The 20,120-nt window shown below is 42.7% G+C and overlaps 1 protein-coding gene across 2 annotated transcripts in view; it reads right to left on the bottom strand.

Annotated features, from left to right (window-relative positions):
• The window catches only part of dicer1 (dicer 1, ribonuclease type III), an 81,819-nt gene that overhangs the window by 3,142 nt on the left and 58,557 nt on the right, over positions 1 to 20,120 (bottom strand). For both annotated transcript variants that reach the window (XM_084045238.1, XM_084045239.1), the window contains 7 exons: positions 15,070 to 15,222; positions 8,205 to 8,502; positions 6,375 to 6,802; positions 4,748 to 4,988; positions 3,298 to 3,566; positions 1,143 to 1,305; positions 271 to 346 (listed from right to left, as the gene is read on the bottom strand). In XM_084045238.1, coding sequence (XP_083901364.1) covers positions 271 to 346; positions 1,143 to 1,305; positions 3,298 to 3,566; positions 4,748 to 4,988; positions 6,375 to 6,802; positions 8,205 to 8,502; positions 15,070 to 15,222 — 1,628 coding nt within the window. The remainder of the gene's footprint in view (positions 1 to 270; positions 347 to 1,142; positions 1,306 to 3,297; positions 3,567 to 4,747; positions 4,989 to 6,374; positions 6,803 to 8,204; positions 8,503 to 15,069; positions 15,223 to 20,120) is intronic.

Below are 20,120 nucleotides of genomic sequence, written 5' to 3'. Positions count from 1 at the left end.
ATACTTTTTTTTTATCTCTGGGAACCCAATCTAGGCTGTAGAATAATCATCAGTGTTCATTCAACTACGAGGAACCAAATGGACCCTCACAAGTTCCATTTGGTTCCATTTGTACACTCTCAGAGTTACAGACCAGCAGGGGTCCATTTTGGACCCGCCTGGCGGGTTTTCCCTGACACGACTTTGAGAAACAGCAGGGCTATTGGAAAAGGCTCAGGGAAAAGTGACATAAACGTAAACAATAAAAAAAAAAATAAGATCCTTTTTTACCTGAACTTGGCAGTTTCTGGTTCCATCTCCAGCAACTCTCTGACAGGGGAGCGGGGCACATTCGCAGAGAACTTTTCTGTAAAAGGGGGGGGGGTAGAGGAGGGCAACGGTAATGAAAAACGAAACCTGAATAATATATACCACCTCAACTCTGCAAATTCCTCCCGGTAATATGTCATCATCACGGGCAAGTATAACCCATTACGACCGGGAACCGCAAATGTGTAATTTTCTCAGATTTCTTCGGCTATTCAAAAAATAGCAGATCTACAAGCTCATAGCGCGGCACCGAGTGCCGCGCTACGAGCTTGTAGATCTGCTATTTTTTGAAAAATCGTGAAAATGTGTGTATTTTTTGAAAAATGTGTAAAAATCTGTCTATTTTTAAAGCAAACATTTTTAACTCAAATCTTTGCTTTCTCAAATATTTTTGAGAGGGGGGTCCGCGGCCAAATACATGGAAAAAAAACAACAACCAGTGATTATAGCGACATACGTTTTTTTTTCAAAAAACTGTTATGATTTAGAAGACATTTGTAGAATACACCCAGAAGCAAAGATTTGAGTTAAAAATGTTCACATTAAAAATATATATATTCGAAGATTTGCACAAACGTTTTTCAAAAATAGCACAAGCTCATAGCGCTGCACTCGGTGCCGCGCTATGAGCTTGTAGATCTGCTGTTTGTGAATAGCTAAAGATCAACCCAAAAAATGACACGCAGATGCGTTCCCGGTCTTAACGGGTTAAAGAACGGTGGTGCAATCACTGAAGTTTCCCCCCCGACATGAACAAGCCAAGACAATCAGGGGAGCGGGGGTAAAAGGGAAAGAAAATTGGTTTCCCTTTCCAGCGGGTCCATCTTCCTTACCTATAAGTGGCCTCATCATTGGATAATACACTTGCCACACGGTCTCCAGTGACATCCCGCTGTCCATGTAAATTGCTCCGGCTAGCGACTCGAAGATGTCCCCCATGGCTTTGGGGACCTCGATGTCCTCCTCCTTCTCCTCGTCTTCTTCCGAGCGCCGCAGCTGAGAAGGGGGAGAGGAAAACCAAAAGAGGGTCCGGACGGTTAGATTTTATGCCATCAAAACCGCACGCCGCGTCTCGAGTGTATCGGGGACGCGGGGGCCGTCGCGTTCGGCCTCTATTCGAGGTGCTTTGAGAACAGACCTCTTGAATACAAAATGGGAGACGTCGGTGTTTTTCAAAAAAACGACATTGCTTCACTGACGGATGCAAATGAAACTCGCTCCGATCAAACCGATTACAGATTCTCCCGACTGCTTGTTCAATTACACAGTAGGTTACAATCATAGGGGGCAACTACCAATGATTTTTCAATGATGCTGATAATTCAATAATCAAGAAGCACGTTTTCATATAAAAGAAATACATTGATTAACCACTTAAAATGTATTTTAAACTTCGTCGCAGAACGGTGTCGTGCAAAACTTGGCGGTTCTACTATTTGGATCTGCTATTTTCACTGCCTTTTATATTTCTCTGACAATTTTCTACATTTTTGCCTATAATGACATCAATTATTTATTTTTTATAATCAATTAAATTGAATAGTTCGATTAACTGTTCTGGCATGTGTTCGGCTACACTTGAGGGCTTTGAAAACGGATGCAAAATGAAAAAAAAAGGGCTGGCGTTTTGTATGCAACGCGGCAGACCTCGCCGTGTTTTAAAAACGACATCACTCCACTGACAGACACAATGAAAACTCGCTCCGATTGAAGAGATTAAGATTCTCGCGACCGCTTGTTCAATTATATGTTACAACCTAATGTTATTACTTGGGGTCTGAATAAATACCAGAGTTGTAGAGTGCTGCCACTTTATGAGCACTTTTTTTCATTTTTCTGTCCGGTTGATTTTCTTGACTTGTTTTCCCTCTCTCTCTCTCTCTCTCTCTCTGTAGCCAGCGCTCGCCCCCGAGGCATAAAATAACCTCTCTGCCCGAATCAGCAAAGATTTTGGGCCAAGATAGACCGTTCTAGACAAATTAAATCCAACTGCGTTTTTTGTTCCTTCGATACTCCAAAATCACTAGAATATAAAACAGATTCATACAAACTGACAACCCCTCCATTCTTGGGGTTGAACCGAACTTGAATGTTAATAATTACTTTACCAAAAAAAAAAAAGAGAGAAAAATAAAACAGCAAAGATTATGTTTCTTTCTATAAGGATTTGAGGCTTAGTACCAACACTTGAAACCAGGGCAGTTCTGAGACACGGGGGGATGAGAGGGTAGCAAATAACCACTTGAACCCTACATGGTCTGTCGGGTGGGGAAACCTCCAAAACTGGAACTTTTCAGAATTCGAATGAAAAAAGCAGCAAAAGTAGCAGATCTACAAGCTCAAAATGCGTCGCTTAGCGTGGCGTTTTCGAGCTTGTGGATCTACTATGTTGATGCTTTTGTGTGACTCTGTAGCATGATCAAGTACGGCATTAATTTATGAAAAAATACAAAAAGTTTAACCCATTAAGACCTGGAACTGTGTCATTTTTTGATTTGAGCTAAAAAAAAGCATTATTTCACACTTTGGCTATTCAAAAATAGCAGATATACAAGCTCGTAGCGCGGCACCGAGTGCCGCGCTACGAGCTTGTAGATCTGCTATTTTTGAAAAATCGTGAAAATGTGTGCAAATCTTTGAATATATATATTTTTAAAGCGAACATTTTTAACTCAAATCTTTGCTTCTGGGGGTCTCTGGAAAAAAAATATTTTGATGGGGGTCCGCAGCCAAATTCATATCATTTTGGGGGTCCTTGACATGAAAAAGATTGAGCACCACTGATATAGAAACATAAGTTTTTCAGAAAACTGTTGAGATTTAGGAGACATGTAGAATCGGCTTCAGGTCTCAATGGGTTCTGCGACCCCCATCTCAAAATGTTGTTGTTGTGTTGTTGTTGATTAGCTGCTGTACTCTGACCGACCTGAAATAAAGCATAAAGAAATGCCTAAAACAATAAAAGAACCCATGAGAGACGGACTTCACCTCGGAGTCCATGCCTTGCATCTCGTTCTTCTCCAGCTGGAATTGCACAAAGTCGTCGATGACGTGGAACAGCTCGGGCGAGACGGCCTTGAAGTACTTGTGGTAGTCGTACTTGACGGCCAGCGAGGCGAAGATGGTGTTGTTGACCAGCGCCGAGCGCAGGTCGGTCAGCACGCCGGGCGAGTGCTGGCGCGGGTCTTCGTAAAGGTGCTTCGTTATGAGGTAGTCGAGGATTGCGTCGCCGAGGAACTCCAGCCGCTGGTAACAATCTGAGTGAGATTGAGGGGGGGAAAAGGTCGGTATAGGCCCGATCACAAAAACAATACATCAAAAAGTACTTTTTTACTATTTTACACTTTGGGCTATTCAAAAATAGCAGATATACAAGCTCATAGCGCGGCACCGAGTGCCGCGCTATGAGCTTGTAGATCTGCTATTTTTGAAAAATCGTGAAAATGTGTGAAAATCTTTGAATATATATACTTTTAAAGCGAACACTTTCAACTCAAATCTTTGCTTCTGGGGGGTCCCTGGAACAAAATATTTTGATGGGGGTCCGCCAAAAAAATATATATAAACATCGATTTTCAAAAATAGCGAAAACACCAGATCTGCAAGCTCACAATGTGTCACGATGTGACACATTGTGAGCTTATAGATCTGCTGTTTTTTGCACAACACTGTTGTACAACAACGTGGTTAATCAGACTAATAGATTTAGTCGACTGTAAGAGGTTTTTTTTTTATGTTTATTTGTTTATATATTAAAACAATTTAAAAACTCAATATGATTGAAGACATGATAATGTTTACTGTGATTATTGTAAGCTTACATTTCATATCACACACACCATACGAACTCCTGTAACTTTCAGGAGCAAAAAAATAAATAAAATCAACATAAATCATTTTTTGGAAATTGTGAATCGATTCTGAATCGTTGATTATAGCGCGAGTGCCGCGCTATGAGCTTGTAGATCTGCTATTTTTTCAAAATCTTGACTTTTTTTTTTAAACATTTCTTTTTCAAAAAAATGCTTTTTAGAAAACATTTTTAAGAATCGCCTCAGGTCTTAACACTTCACCTGCCAGAGTTATTTCAGATTTTTTGCTGTTGTCTGCCAGAGATTTTTCATTGAAATTAAAAAAGTACTCAGGAGCCGAGATACAGAATTTTTAAGTTTTGAGTTAACAAGGAAGTGGATGGGAGTCTAAATCTTCGAAAAATCATATCTCCTTGGTCTTTGGGTCAAATTGGAAAAAAAAAAAAAAAAAAAAATCATTTTTTTTTATTTTTTTTTTAAATTTTCAATAGAACGCATTTATGCGATCTTGGCGGCCAAGTGCGCTATTTAATAGATCGCATTTATGCGTGATTGGCAGGAATTGAGTTAATGGGTTAAACATGAATGGATTTTTTCCCCCCCAACGCCCCCAGCTGAACACGTACCTGTAATGGTGTTGTAATGGTAGGAGGCGTGGGTGAAGGCCTGCAGCAGGTAGGCCTTGTTGTGAAAGGTGTAGTTGATCTTCCTCTCAAAGTTCTCGAAGCCCGAGATGAGGTGGTTGAGGGTGCGCTCGGCGTCCGGATGGTCCAGCATGCAGCGCGGCGGGATCTTCAGCCAGCCGTAGCGGAGGTCCGCGGCCGACGTCTGGCCGCCGGCCGGGGCCCGCCTCTCCACCGGTAACACCTGGGTTTAATGACAGTCAGGACAGGACATGAAGCACTTTGTGGAGCTAAACAAATATCATATTGAATACATGACTGTTGTTTTAACCCTTTAAGACCTGGAACTGTGTCATTTTTAGATTTGAGCTAAAAAGCATTATTTTACACTTTGGGCTATTCAAAAATAGCAGATCTACAAGCTCGTAGCGCGGCACCGAGTGCCGCGCTACGAGCTTGTAGATCTGCTATTTTTGAAAAATCGTGAAAATGCGTGCAAATCTTTGAATATATATATTTTTAAAGCGAACATTTTTAACTCAAATCTTTGCATCTGGGGGGTCCCTGGAACAAAATATTTTGATGGGGGTCCGCGGCCAATTACATATCATTTTGGGGGTCCTTGACATGAAAAAGATTGAGCACCACTGATATAGAAACATACGTTTTTCAGAAAACTGTTGGGATTTAGGAGACATGTAGAATCGGCTTCAGGTCTCAATGGATTAATGAAAGATACAGTGGCACATTTTTATGCACTGAATCTTACTTATTAGATATATACTTTTGAACCCATTAAGACCTGAGGCGATTCTTAAAATGTTTTCTAAATTTCACTGAGTGCCGCGCTCTTATGGGGGGTCCCTGGCGCAACATTTGCATTATGCGACCAAATGCATATGAGCTGCTGTACTCTGACCAACCTGAAATAAAGCATAAATAAATGCCTAAACATAAAAGAATATGAATATATATATATTTTTTAAGCGAACATTTGTAATTCAAATCGTTGCTTCTGGGGGTCCCTGGAACAAAATATTTTGAGATGGGGGGTCCGCGGCAAAATACATATCATGTTGGGGGTCCTTGACGTGCAAAAAGTTTGAGAACCACTGACATAGAAACATAAGTATTTTCAGAAAACTCTACGTTTTGTAGAATTGGAACCTCAGGTCTTGCGGTCGAGGCGCACGGGTGGGGGGGGGCCTGTGTGTAGTAGTAGTGTACAGCATTGGTTCTCAAAGTGGGGTACGGGGACCCCCAGGGGTACTTGAGGGGGTTCCAGGGGGTCCCTGGACCCTTATGGTTCTGTAACTCTGAGAGTGTACAAATGGAACCAAATGGACCCTAACGGGTCCATTTGGTTCCATTTGTACACTCTCAGAGTTAAATTAACATTGATTTTATAATATAAATTGGGGTCCCAGAGGTATAAATGCCATTAAATGGGGGTCCGTAGCCCTAATACATGTCAAACTGGGGGGTCCTTGACATTAAAATGGTTGAGAATCACTGCTAGAAAGCCGTATAAACCTCCTCTTATTGGGGTCCCTGGCTTATCTTTTCAAATGGGGGGTCCGCGGGCTAATAAGTGTCAATTTGGGGGTCCTTGACCACTGGCGTACAGTACCTTGAGCCCCAGGGAGCAGAGGAACATCTGGGCGGCGCGCTCGCCACAGCTGGTCAGGTAGCAGCCCAGCAGGGCCTCCACGCAGTCGGCGATGCTCTTGTCGGCGATGCACTGCTCCGTGTGCAGGTCGTACGAGATGGCCTGCTTGCCCAGCCCCTCGGCGCCGCAGTTCTCCTCCGACGGGTTCCAGAAGCCCACCACGAAGTCGTCCTCCTCGCCCGCCTTGCTGGGGTCCAGGTAGCACATGGCGTCCCACGAGCTGTAGTCGAACTCCTCGCCCGAGGTGGCCGACGCCGACGACGACTGGCCGCCGCCGCCGGCGGTGGCGGTGGTGCCGGTGGCCGACTCCGACGCGGGGTAGTGGCCGGAGGCGGCGGGGTGCGCCGAGTGCTTCTTGGGGGGCTTCCACTCGGAGGGGGATTCTGGGACTGGGGGGTTAGGAGGCAACGAGGTTATTGTAGTTTAGATTTTTTCGTTTTTTTTTTCGTTTTTTTTTCGTTTTTTTTTCTCGTTTTTGACATGTTTTCAATTTAACCCATTAATACCTGAGGCCGATTCAAAAAACTATTCTAAATCCGAACAGTTTTTTGAAAGTAATGTAAAAAATATTTTTTCACGATTTTTCAAAAATAGCAGATATACAAGCTCATAGCGCGGCACTCAGTGCCGCGCTATGAGCTTGTATATCAGCTATTTTTGAATAGCCAAAGAGATCTAAAGTGACACAGATGCGTTCCAGGTATCAATGGGTAAACTTTAGTTTTACTTAGTGGTTCAAGTGGGCGTTTAACCCTCTCAATCCGGGAACACATCTCTGTCATTTTAGATTTCTTTGGCTATTCAAAAATAGCAGATCTACAAGCTCATAGCACGGCACCGAGTGCCGCGCTATGAGCTTGTAGATCTACTATTTTTTTGGGTGAAAAATCGTGAAAGTTTGTGCAAATCCTTAAATATAATTTTTTTAAAAGCGAACATTTGTAAAAATATTTAGTTCCAGGGACCCCCCAGATGCAAAGATTTGAGTTACAAATGTTCGCTTTAAAACAATATATATAGTCAAAGATTTGCACAAATGTTCACGATTGAAAAAAAATTGCACATCTACAAGAGTGCCGCGCTATGAGCTTGTATATGTGCTATTTTTGAACAGCCCAAAGAAAGAAGAAAACGACAGAGATCACTGCCTACTGGTCGGTTGCAGTGGTGGAAAAAGTACTCAAATTCGTTACTTAAGTAAAAGTACCAATACTGCAATATAAAAATACTTTGTAAAAGTCCAGAATTAAAAATTGACTTGAGTAAAAGTACAAAAGTATTGGCATCAAAATGTACTTAAAGTACCAAAAGTACAAGTACTAAATATTTGAAAATAGCAGATCTACAAGCTCACAACGCGTCGCGATGCGACGCGTTGTGGGCTTATAGATCTGCTATTTTCAAATAGCCTAGGTTTAAAATAGGTTTAAAGTGGTTAATGTATGTTTCATTATATCATAATTTATATCTGAAAAGTAACTAGTAACTAAAGTTCAAGTAAATGTAGTGGAGTAAAAGTACAATATTTGCCTCTGAGATGTAGTGGAGTAGAAGTAAAAGTATTGGAAATTTGAAATACTCAAGTAAAGTACAAATACCTCAAAATTGTACTTAAGTACAGTATTTAAGTAAATGTACTTAGTTACTTTCCACCACTGGTCGGTTGGTCATCAAATGATTGGCTCAGGAATGCGACGAAAACATATCCATGAATTCAAGCGTCCATGGGGGTGACTAACCAATAGAATTTCTTTTTTTTGGGGGGTGAACTACTCCTTTAACTCTACTAACCTGGGGAGGAGGAGGTGGTGGTGGTATTGGCGGCCGGGGTGGGCGAGGGCGGGAAGGAGGCGCCCAGCGAGATCTTCTTCCCGAAGGCTCCCGAGCCGATCAGCATGTTGTCGATGAACTTGATGTGCTCCTGGTAGTACTCCAGGTCGTCCTCCATGTTCACCTCATCCGCCTTGGGCTCCTCCTCCTCGTCCTCCTTCAGCATCAGCTCCTCCTCGTCGTCCCCGCCGCCGTCCTCGTCCTCCTCGTAGTCGTCTCCGCCCGCTTGCCCGTTGGCCTGCAGCTCTTCTTCTTTGGCCTGGAGGTGTGATTCAAAAGGTAGGGTAAGTGAGATTTTTCTGACACGTTGATATTAAAACTGTTTTTCTATCCCCTTGCCAGCATTTATTACCTTAAATAGACAATCTTTGAAAAGCTGTGGAAGCCACGTTGTGTACACAAATGTGTCTGTGGAGTGGGGTGGAGTCCTGTCTATCCACTGGAACAATGACATTTCTACCGCGATCAGTCATTTTGGAGCTATGGCCCGTTGAAAATGGATGGTTTTCATTTTTTTTTTAAAGTGTTTTTCTAAAAATCCTAACGTTGGGGCGGACGGACATGAGGATTTTTGGGATGACGTCACATCCGTCTATTCCTTCTCCGAGTGGCGAGTGATCATTCCAAAGCTGTGTTAAGAGCGCCCTTTTGTGGAATTTTCAACAAAAAAAAAGGCAATGTGTTTACACATTGTGTGCCATAAACGTCTATAACCGTTTAAGCAAAGCCATGCGTGGAGTGCCATAAACGGCTATAACCGTTTAAGCCAATTTTTGTTTTTTATATATTTTTGAGTGGTGCCAACCACTCCTATACGTGACTTTGTCCGTGTCCGTGTGTGTGTGTGTGTGTGTGTCCGTGTGTGTCTGTCTGTATGTATGTTTGAGCACGAACTCAGCATGACCTCAACAGCTGCGGCTGATTGCAACACAAAGATGCAACCAGTTACACTAATTACACACAAACAGGAGTGCAACGCACGCACGCACGCACGCACGCACGCACACACACACACACACTTACTTTTGAGTAAAAATACTTAAACTGAGTAAAAATACTTAAAATGAGTAAAAATACGTAAAAGATGTTAAAATGAGTAAAAACACGTAAAGGCACCACTCTCTTCACACTGGGTGTGATTTTTCCACACAGGGCGCTCTAACGCAACTTTGGGATGATCCACGGAGTCTCTAAAAAGGAGAGGACAGATGTGGATCCGTGCCAAAAACCTCCCGTCCACTCCCATTATAACTCCTTGAGAGAAAGCTTCATATCTCCATATCTTTTTTACCGTGGTGAAAAACGAGCCATTTTCGATGGGCGATGCTCACTCTGCAATGGCGGAGAGCGTTAGAAATATTATTTCTAGCGCTCGTAGCGCGGCACTCGGTGCCGCGCTACGAGCTTGTAGATCTGCTATTTTTGAATAGCCCAAAGTGTAAAATAATGCTTTTTAGCTCAAATCAAAAAATCACACAGTTCCAGGTCTTAATGGGTTAATATATGGTGAAAAAATAAAGTTTAAATATGGAGATAAAAGGTTTCTGCCTACCAGCGGCGTACTTACTGTAGTTGTAAAAACCTGCTGTTTTCGCTCTACACTAAATACCCTCGCCAAAAAAAAAAACTACCTACAGGGAGGGAATGCACCTTTAGACTAGCGGATAAGATGTTCGGCTTTACTCGCGGGAGACCCGGGATCGAGTCGCGGGGGGTTACACACTTATCAATCCCGCAGGGAGAAATCGGTTTCGGCTTCACCCAGCTGAAGGCTGCTCAGATGGTCCTGATGAGTGCTCTGGAGGGGAGGGGAGCGGGGTTAGGGGTCAAGTGAGCTTGCTCAGGGACCACTTCCGACATAATAGTTCGGGGGGCCGGGAGGATGGATTCCACCGACTGTCTGGGTTCCTTTAGGGGCAGTGGTTTTCAACAAGTGGTCCAGGGACCACCAGTGGTCCTTTGAGGGGGTTCCAGGTGGTCCCCAGCTAAATGACGGAGAGTTAATGGAGAGTTGGTAACCAAATGGACCCTTATAGATCTTTTAACTCATTCAGTGCCAGGCTTTTTCAAGCTTGTTGATCCCTGTGCCAAGGAATAGGCTATTATTTGACCTTTTCAATTGGTCACAGAATGTTTGTCTTCAGTGTGATTGATCCCCTGATGGTTGCTAATCACTGAGTCACTTCAGGTGTGGTTTCACAAATGTCAACGAGGTCATTGTGACCTCGTTGACATTTGTTTTTGATGTTTGAAAGTGCCATGCCTCACTCAGAAATACAGCATTTACAATGGGAGGAAAAATTTGATTTTTTTCTCCGTTTCACTTTTAACATTGAAGTGGATGGAGCAAAAACTTTTCGAAAATGGTTTTCTCCTAGTTCCTTTGAGATTAAAAAAAAAATATATATATATATTATTTTTTTTGGGGGGGAGATGTCAAAAGGCATCATTGGCACTAATGGCACACTGAAAATGGCCGTCAAAAGACGTCATTGGCACTCAATGAGTTAATATATGGTGAAAAAATAAAGTTTAAATATGGAGATACAAGGTTTCTGCCTGCGGCGTACTTACTGTAGTTGACCGGGGTCCCTGAGGGCTTTATTCTAGGCTCCCTGCTGTTTTCGCTCTACACTAAATACCCTCGCCAAAAAAAAAACTACCTACAGGGAGGGAATGCACCTTTAGACTAGCGGATAAGATGTTCGGGCTTTACTCGCGGGAGACCCGGGATCGAGTCGCGGGGGGTTACACACAATCGGTTTTCAGCTTCACCCAGCTGAAGGCTGCTCAGATGGTCCTGATGAGTACTCTGGAGGGGAGGGGAGCGGTTAGGGGTCAAGTGAGCTTGCTCAGGGACACTTTCCGACATAATAGTTCGGGGGGCCGGGAGGATGGATTCCACCGACTGTCTGGGTTCCTTTAGGGGCAGTGGTTTTCAACCAGTGGTCCAGGGACCACCAGTGGTCCTTGAGGGGGTTCCAGGTGGTCCCCAGCTAAATGACGGAGAGTTAATGGAGAGTTGGTAACCAAATGGACCCTTATAGATCTTTTAACTCTTGAGAGCGTAAAATGAAGCGTAAAGTTTCATTTTACGCTCTCAAGAGTTAAATTATTGTTAAACATCTGCATTACTTAATTAAATAAGTGTGATTTTGATCAACGTGGGCCTGTCATCTCTCCTATGGTACCGACATCAATACAACATGGGTTTTGTGGACAAAATCTTATCCAACGAAAACAAAACATTCAAAGTCTTGGGTCTGAGAGGCTGAATCTCATCAAACGATGGTTCCGTGGGCTCAAATGCCGAATAATTAATGGACCTTGATATGAAAATGGTTGAAAACCACTGCTTTAGGGGGGGGGGGGGTCTAAATTGACCCTTACACGTCTGTAAGTAACTCTGACAGCATATAAATGGTATACTGTCAAGAGTTAAGGGGAGTACTTGAAATGTCAACGTTTCCAGAACCATTCCACTAAAGCTACAGCCGCCCCGATGTTCACCCCGGAATCTAGACGCAGGCGCTATGGGTTGTAGTGGTGAAACAGAGGCTGGACGGTTGACCTTAACCCATTGAGACCTGGAACTGTCTCATTTTTAGCTAAAAAGCATTATTTTACACTTTGGGCTAGTCAAAAATAGCAGATATACAAGCTCATAGCGCGGCACCGAGTGCCGCGCTATGAGCTTGTAGATCTGCTATTTTTGAAAAATTGTGAAAATGTGTGCAAATCTTTGAATATATATATTTTTAAAGCGAACATTTTTAACTCAAATCTTTGCTTCTGGGGGTCTCTGGAACAAGATATTTTGATGGGGGTCCGCGGGCAAATACATATCATTTTGGGGGTCCTTGACATGAAAAAGATTGAGCACCACTGATATAGAAACATACGTTTTTCAGAATACTGCTGAGATTTAGGAGACATGTAGAATCGGCTTCAGGTCTCAATGGGTTAAGAAGGAGACGTGGATGGATTACAACGCTGAGCCGTATCGTCGTGTCTTTATCAAAATAAAAGCGCTGGTTTCCGATGCCGTGAGGGCCTCCAGGAACTCGTTTTGACTCAGAACGCGGTCACGACCCTTGAGAGGGATTAGGAGGAGATTACGGAGGTTTTTTCGGAGCTCTAGCCCGCCGCACTGGGTCAAGCTAAACGCGGCCCTCTGGGACGCCACGGGGAGACGAGACGAGTGGCCGGCCAACTCCGTGAAGTCATGGGTACTGTTAATACTCCTTTATCAAAACGCATGTACAAATCAGGACTGTGAATGCATTAGTCTGCGTGTGTGTAGATCTCGCCAACTCGAAAACCTCAAAAAGGCAATCTGTGATGATAACTAATTGACCAATTAGAGCGTCCCTTTGAGTCTTACTAAAAAAGGTAGGTCGTCCGACAGATTAGGTCCTACTTGACCAAGTATTAAACCCGTGGGGCTTAGATCTTTTAACCCATTGAGACCTGAAGCCGATTCTACATGTCTCCTAAATCTCAACAGTATTCTGAAAAACGTATGTTTCTATATCAGTGGTGCTCAATCTTTTTCATGTCAAGGACCCCCACAATTATATGTATTTGGCCGCGGACCCCCATCAAAATATTTGGTTCCAGGGACCCCCCAGAAGCAAAGATTTGAGTTAAAAATGTTCGCTTTAAAAACATATATATTCAAAGATTTGCACACATTTTCACGATTTTTCAAAAATAGCAGATCTACAAGCTCATAGCGCGGCACTCGGTGCCGCGCTATGAGCTTGTATATCTGCTATTTTTGAATAGCCCAAAGTGTAAAATAATGCTTTTTAGCTCAAATCTAAAAATGACACAGTTCCAGGTCTTAATGGGTTAATTTCCCAGAGCTTCCCCCCCCCCCCCCCCCCCGACTCTTTGTATTTGCTTTTTCCTCACAGAAAATGAGTATGACATCGTATGTGACCCGCGCCAAAACACTTGGAATGAGTAAGTTCCCATTGTGCGGGGTTGAATGCCTTCGCTGCTGACAGAGTCCATGATATCACAATCTGCTGTTACTGTTACAAACAGTTGCGTGGAAGCCTGCCAGCGAGGAGGCACGTCGCCCTCTAGTGGCTGTGTATGGCTACATAACTACAAATACAAGGCACACATGATGAACATGTGTGTAATGGTGTTGCACGATGCGATCCAAAAAAATAATCACGTTGTGATTTCAGCCCCCCTCCCTGATTATTGGGGATTGCGATATGAAAGCTGATACATTGAGACAAAACGCTTTCAACATCCATTTCTGAGAAAAATGTCAAAAGAGCATTGGGAGGTATGAAATTGGGGATTCGCTCTGCATGTTCACAAAACCTGCCAGGCCGAGGGGTTTCTGCACAATAATACTTCACTTGTTCTGAGACAACCTGGAAACACCTTTTCCCTGAGAGAGACGTAAGCGTAGTTTGATTTGTGAATTTAACCCATTGAGACCTGGAACTGTCTCATTTTTAGATTTGAGCTAAAAAAGCATTATTTTACACTTTGGGCTATTCAAAAATAGCAGATATACAAGCTCATAGCACGGCACCGAGTGCCGCGCTACGAGCTTGTAGATCTGTTATTTTTGAAAATTCGTGAAAATTCGTGAAAATCTTTGAATACATATATTTTTAAAGCGAACATTTTTAACTAAAATCTTTGCTTCTGGGGGTCCCTGGAACAAAATATTTTCATGGGGGTCGGCGGCCAAATACATATCATTGTGGGGGTCCTTGACATGAAAAAGATTGAGCACCACTGATATAGAAACATAAGTTTTTCAGAAAACTGTTGAGATTTAGAAGACATGTAGAATCGGCTTCAGGTCTCAATGGGTTAAGTCACTAATGTATTGTGATGGGAGATAGTGGGAAAGGAATTATGGCAAAGGGTGAACTCGGAAAACAAACGGAAGACCCTCCTCCCAGTCGAGGCCCACCGACTGGGGCTGTATCGATTGCTTTCTTGCATTAGCAATGTTGTTTTCATAGTTTGTTTTCTTGGCAATTTTTCTATCGATTCCTTTTTCGATTAATTGGTATAATCGAGAAGTAAGTTTTTTTTTTTAAATATCAATGAATGAACGCTTCAATTAGTTTTTTATAATCAACTACAACTAAATTTGTCAGTTTAACCACTTTAGCCCTAGTTTATACTTCATTGTACAACGGTGTCATGCAAAAATTGCCGATCTACAGGCTCACAATGATTTTTGAAAAGTTTGAAAAATTGGGAAAAATAAAGAATATTTATGTTTTTAAATGTTTTTATGAACTATTAGCTTGATTAACCCATTCAAACCGGGAACGCATCTGTGTGTCATTTTTTGATTTCTTTGGGCTATTCAAAAATAGCAGATACACAAGCTCATAGCGCGGCACAGAGTGATATTGCAGATGTACTATTTTTTGAAAAATCATGAAATTTTGTGCAAATCTTTGAATATATATTTTTCAAAGCGAACATTTGTAACTCAAATCTTTGCTTCTGGGGGATTCTACAAATGTATTTTTTAAACGTATGTTGCTATAATAATAGTGGTTCTTAAAAAACAATATGTATTTGGCCGTGGACCCCCCCCCCCCCCCGCCCCCCATCTCAAAATATTTTGTTCCAGGGACCCCCAGAAGTTGCAACAGTTAAAAATGTTTGCTTTAAAAAAATATATATATTCAAAGATTTGCACACATTTTCCACGATTTTTCAAAAGAGACAGCAGATCTACAAGCTCATAGCGCGGCACTCGGTGCCGCGCTATGAGCTTGTAGATCTGCGGTCTTAATGGGTTAACTGCCGCACCCCCTACACCACCAACCTCGTCCGAGTCCCACTTATCGGTGATGCTCTTGTCCTGGTTGACCACGTAGCCGGGGGGCAGCCAGTTGACCGGTGGGTCAAAGATGGACACCACCATCCTACTGGGGAGGCCCTTCTTCTTGCCCAGGCGGTAGAGGTTACAGTTGCTCACCTGGACAACAACACACACAAAAAAAAACAAATAAATAATATTAACATTTTTACCAAGAAGGGTGGAGAAAGGAGGGAAACACCCCTAGAACAAATAATATTCTAGAAGCAGAATTTTGTGAACCTATCCAACAAACCTAAATGAGTCAAAACCGTACACTAGCAGTAATAAGAATCCTGACTTTCATTCAAACGTCAATCCATTCATGAATGCTTTGTTAAAGGTTTCATGACGTTCAGTTTTACCACACATTAAAAGTCTTTGTCATGGTCCTCTAAACGTGTATAGAAAGTTTTAACCAAAAAATCCACTCCATTGATCCATGGCAGGTGTTTTTCTCTCACATGATTTCTAAAGCCTTTTCAACTGCAATGAAAAAATAAATCTTTGCCTGCGGGTGTCGCTGGTGAGGGATTTTGCCTGTCAATCATCGCCTCTGCTCCGCCCCCCCAAAGGAAAGGATAGGGGAGGGGCGAGGCGGAGAGTGGGCGGGATTAATCGACAGTGACCTCATTGTCGAAGGGCCAAGCTCAGAATACTTTTCAGCCTAATTATTCAGAAAACCCCAGACCACAGAAAATCCACTGAATGTTCAAAGTTCAGATTTTTTGGGTGTAATTGAGGTCACAAACCCCCAAAAAAACATAAAAAATAAAAAAAGTGAAAATGAATGTCATAGAACCTTTAAGTATTCCCACTGTGTCCGGGCATCGACTTAACGCATTTAAGGAATGGTTCGTTCTGACGAGGTGGAACAATTTTCTTTGTCGAAGAACGATGCCGTTTCTCATCACACTCCAATTGCTTTTACATGAATGGTTCAACCAAAACGTAGGCTAATACTACTGTACAGTAAATGGCCGTTGAATTATTGTTCACAACCCCAGCTGTTGGTGGCATTACAGTTAAACTTGAGTGAAGAAGAGAGGGAGCCAGAGGAAACAGGTTCTCTCTCACACAAACGCACACTTACACACGAAAGGATGAAACGCACGAAAGAGTGATACACAGCATTACAAAGAGATTCCACGTATGAAAGTTGTGGAACTAACTAAAAATCGAATGCAAACAAGGTCAAATGGAAAGCTGCTCGACGCCAAGTCGTCCTACCACACAAATCAACAATGAATGCACTTGAAGGCTCGAAAAAGTGCTCCTCGGAGCACAGGTCTCCGCCAGGTCAGGTAGGTTATTGTGGGCCAGCAACGTTCGGAATTCGCCAGTGAGGATGGAATATGAAAAATCGGACGGATCCGTCTTGATCACTTGACTACAGAGATAATGTGTACCGATTTGCATGATGTTTGGACACAATTTGTAGTTTTACACAGATCGGTGCAGTTGTATGTAAAAAAACACAAATCGGCCGGTTATAGCGCCACCATGAGGCTGATTTAACCCATTAAGACCTGGAACTGAGTCATTTTTAGATTTGAGCTAAAAAGCATTATTTTACACTTTGGGCTATTCAAAAATAGCAGATCTACAAGCTCATAGCGCGGCACCGAGTGCCGCGCTATGAGCTTGTAGATCAGCTATTTTTGAAAATTTGTGAAAATGCGTGCAAATCCTTGAATATATATATTTTTAAAGCGAACATTTTTAACCCAAATCTTTGCTTCTGGGGGTCCCTGGAACAACATATTTTGATGGGGGTCGGCGGCCAAATACATGTCATTTTGGGGGTCCTTGACATGAAAAAGATTGAGCACCACTGATATAGAAACATACGTTTTTCAGAATACTGTTGGATTTAGGAGAATCGGCTTCAGGTCTCAATGGGTTAAAAATGTTCAAGTGGCATTTCTTTCTCGGCATAGTGGGAATGCGCGTGCAAAGTTTCACGGAAATCACACGCTACGTTCGTGATTTGAGGCATTTCGTTCAAAACAGAGCACTCCTGCAAAAGTCAATCTTAGCCAGGATGGAATATGAAAAATCGGTGTTTTGCCTTCGGCCTGGCGGAGACAATGAAGCATATAATCCAACATCATTGTGATGAAACAAACATGCAGGTGAAACCGCCGTGCTAATGACAAAGAGCGACGGTTCCGTGCGTTCGTGGCATCTGCGGAAACCCGAAATGACGGTCCTGTCCCGTAAAAAACAGTTACCACTTGAACTTGAGGAGACTGCGCAAGACCTCTGCAAAAAAAAAAGCATAATCAACTATCCCCAAAGCTGGCTCTAAACACAGACATATGGCGGCACTCACCACTGACTCTTATGTCGCCATGATGACGACGCTCCAGTATAATATTTCGATTTACCGTCGGCCAGCTGAGCCAATCAACGTTAAGAATGATTATCCTGAATTGTCTATTTTTGTGCGGTACCGTTTCATTTTAATGATCCACACCGGTAAAGAGAATAACAGAATTCCATGTGTCTCTCTCGTTTTTTTTTGGGGGGGGGCAGCTGAACGGCTGGAACAAGCAAGGGCCACATAAGCCTTTTTGTGTCTATCCCCTTAACCATTTAAACCCCAACCAGTGATACTCGACTCCGGCACCTGGGGACTTTTCGTGTGGCCCCATATTGCTATGTAAAAATAAATGGTCGGTTGTTGTTAGCATGCAAACTCGTATGTATATTCTTAGGATCTATCTCTACATGCACTAGGCTAGTTAAGACGTTGGCTTTCCACACGGGAGACGCCGGGTTCGGGCGTTAATGAGTGTAATTGTTAGTATTAATCGACTGTTACCAGTACAACAGTTAATAAAGAACATGTTTTGAGAACATGAGTCTTGCAGCCCCCAAATTGAAGTTATTCTATAATCGTGGTGCCCTGCCTAATCTAATACCCCTGCCCTATATAAGGAATTGACCGGAGCCAATTCTTTTTTAGCCCTTTTTATCCCCAATGTAGTCGTTATGCCAATTAATTCCTCCCCACACACATTTCTGTGATGTCACTGCTACTGCATCCTACTGACTTGCCTGCCAGTGAGGAGCCCCCACCGGGAGGACGTAGAGCCTTCGCTCTACTCCTCCCGCCCAACACTCCCCGCTGACAGGTGCCGCCCCAGCCTCAAACGTCCAGCTGAAACTGATTGATTGATTGATTGATGTACTTTATTTAGTAAGACATGAGAACAACAGTACATGGAAGTACAAATTCACAATACAAGGTCTACTAAACTGGAAGACTCATAAAAGCACTGAGCTTGTTTCAAATGAGTTCCCCATGCACACAAATCATGATGACATATAAGAGACAGACAGATATACACAACTACTATAGAATGTCATACAATCAGTTTACAGGTTACTGGTATGAAAAGTGAGAAATATGTACAAAAGGAGAAGGAGAGAGGGGGGGGGGGGTAGGGGGGTAGGTTAGGTTAGGACTTAGACAGGGGCCATTTTCCAATTGCAGCCTCCTGAAGGTGTATCTTTAGGGCTGTTTTGAAAGAGAGTAGGGTTTTACACTCCTTTACTCCTTTTGGTAGGGCGTTCCACATTTTTGATGAATAGCATGAGAACGAGTTACTTCCCTTTGTTGAGCCAAAAAAGGGTTGGACAAGGTTTGTGGAGCTGCCTCTGGTATTGTGATCGTGGACATCATTAACATTTTGGAAGTATTTTGACAAATACAGGGGGATCCCAATGTTGTGGTATATCTTGAAGACCAGGCCCATAGCAAGTTGCTGTACTCTGTCCGCAACCCTAAGCCATCCAATCCTATCAAAATGATCAGGGGTTAGATGGGTTTTGTAGTTGAGGCCAAGAAGTAGCCTTACAAGTTTGTTTTGGGATGTTTGGAGCCTTGTTTTTAAGGCCTTGGAGGTGTTGTGATACCATGAAGTACATGCATAATCGTAATGACCTTGTATGAGGGCCACTGCAAGAGTCTTCAGAGTCTTCTTACTGACTTTACGATCAATACTCCGCAAATAGCGTGTTTTTTTGTGGACCGTTTTGATCGTTTTTTCAGCATTTTTGTCACCAGAGAGGTCAGCCTCCAAGATAGAGCCCAGGTAGGTAATTTCGTTTTTTCTTTTGATGATATCATCACCCGGTGTGTCTTGTAGTAGTTTATAATGGCATATGGTTATAAATCACATTTCACAAGACATAGTACTTGTTAACACTCTATCCGCCGGGCCAGTAGCCTACGGGCCGATAAATCCAACTATAAAGCGCCGATCCCGTAGCCTAGGGGCCGTGGTGCTTTTTCCTTTTTTTCGATTTTTTTTTTTTCTTTTCAATTTTCTACACGGACCATTTCATTATAACACCACCGGAAAGCCCTTATTTGGGATTCCGGTTTTGCCGAAGCCGTCAGCCCTCATTCTAATGACGAAACTGAAACTCAATTTTCTCCTTGTTGTTTTCTTCTCCTCGTCGATCTCTGTTTAATATAAACCGTTCTAACTACAACATGGAGGCACCGTTTGACACGCGTTCTTCAGTGGTAGAAGCAGGCAGATGTCTGCGATGTTTACAAAAAGTGCACGGCTCAATTTTAAGGATTTTAACAAGGTCTATGCCGACGTGAAAAAAACAAAAAACAACAATGGTGAGTACATTATGAGATTAACCTATGGTGGCCAATGTGTTAATAGAGATCAATGGACTGAAAATGCTCTAATAAGTCTTAACTTTATATTCAAGTCGCAGTGTTTCAGCTGGAAGTGAAATTCACCAGTCTAGAGAATGCAGCAGCCTAGAGGGCGGAGCCAAAAGTACACCGTGCGTATGTCACTGATCACATGACCCAACAATCAATTATCCAGTTCTGGGCGACGTCGATATTTCCACACAACAGCTTTGAGGTGTATTAACACATTGAGTGCCAAAACAGTATACGGTATACTTTCTTCAAAAAGTGACGTGGAGTGCCAAAACAGTATATATACTCTTTTTTTATCTTTTTGTTTTTTTCGTTTTTC

This window comes from Gymnoscopelus microlampas (assembly GCF_963454915.1).
Source record: "Gymnoscopelus microlampas genome assembly, chromosome: 20".
Taxonomy (NCBI): Eukaryota; Metazoa; Chordata; class Actinopteri; order Myctophiformes; family Myctophidae; genus Gymnoscopelus; species Gymnoscopelus microlampas.
This window is presented reverse-complemented; position numbering and strand designations above follow the sequence as displayed.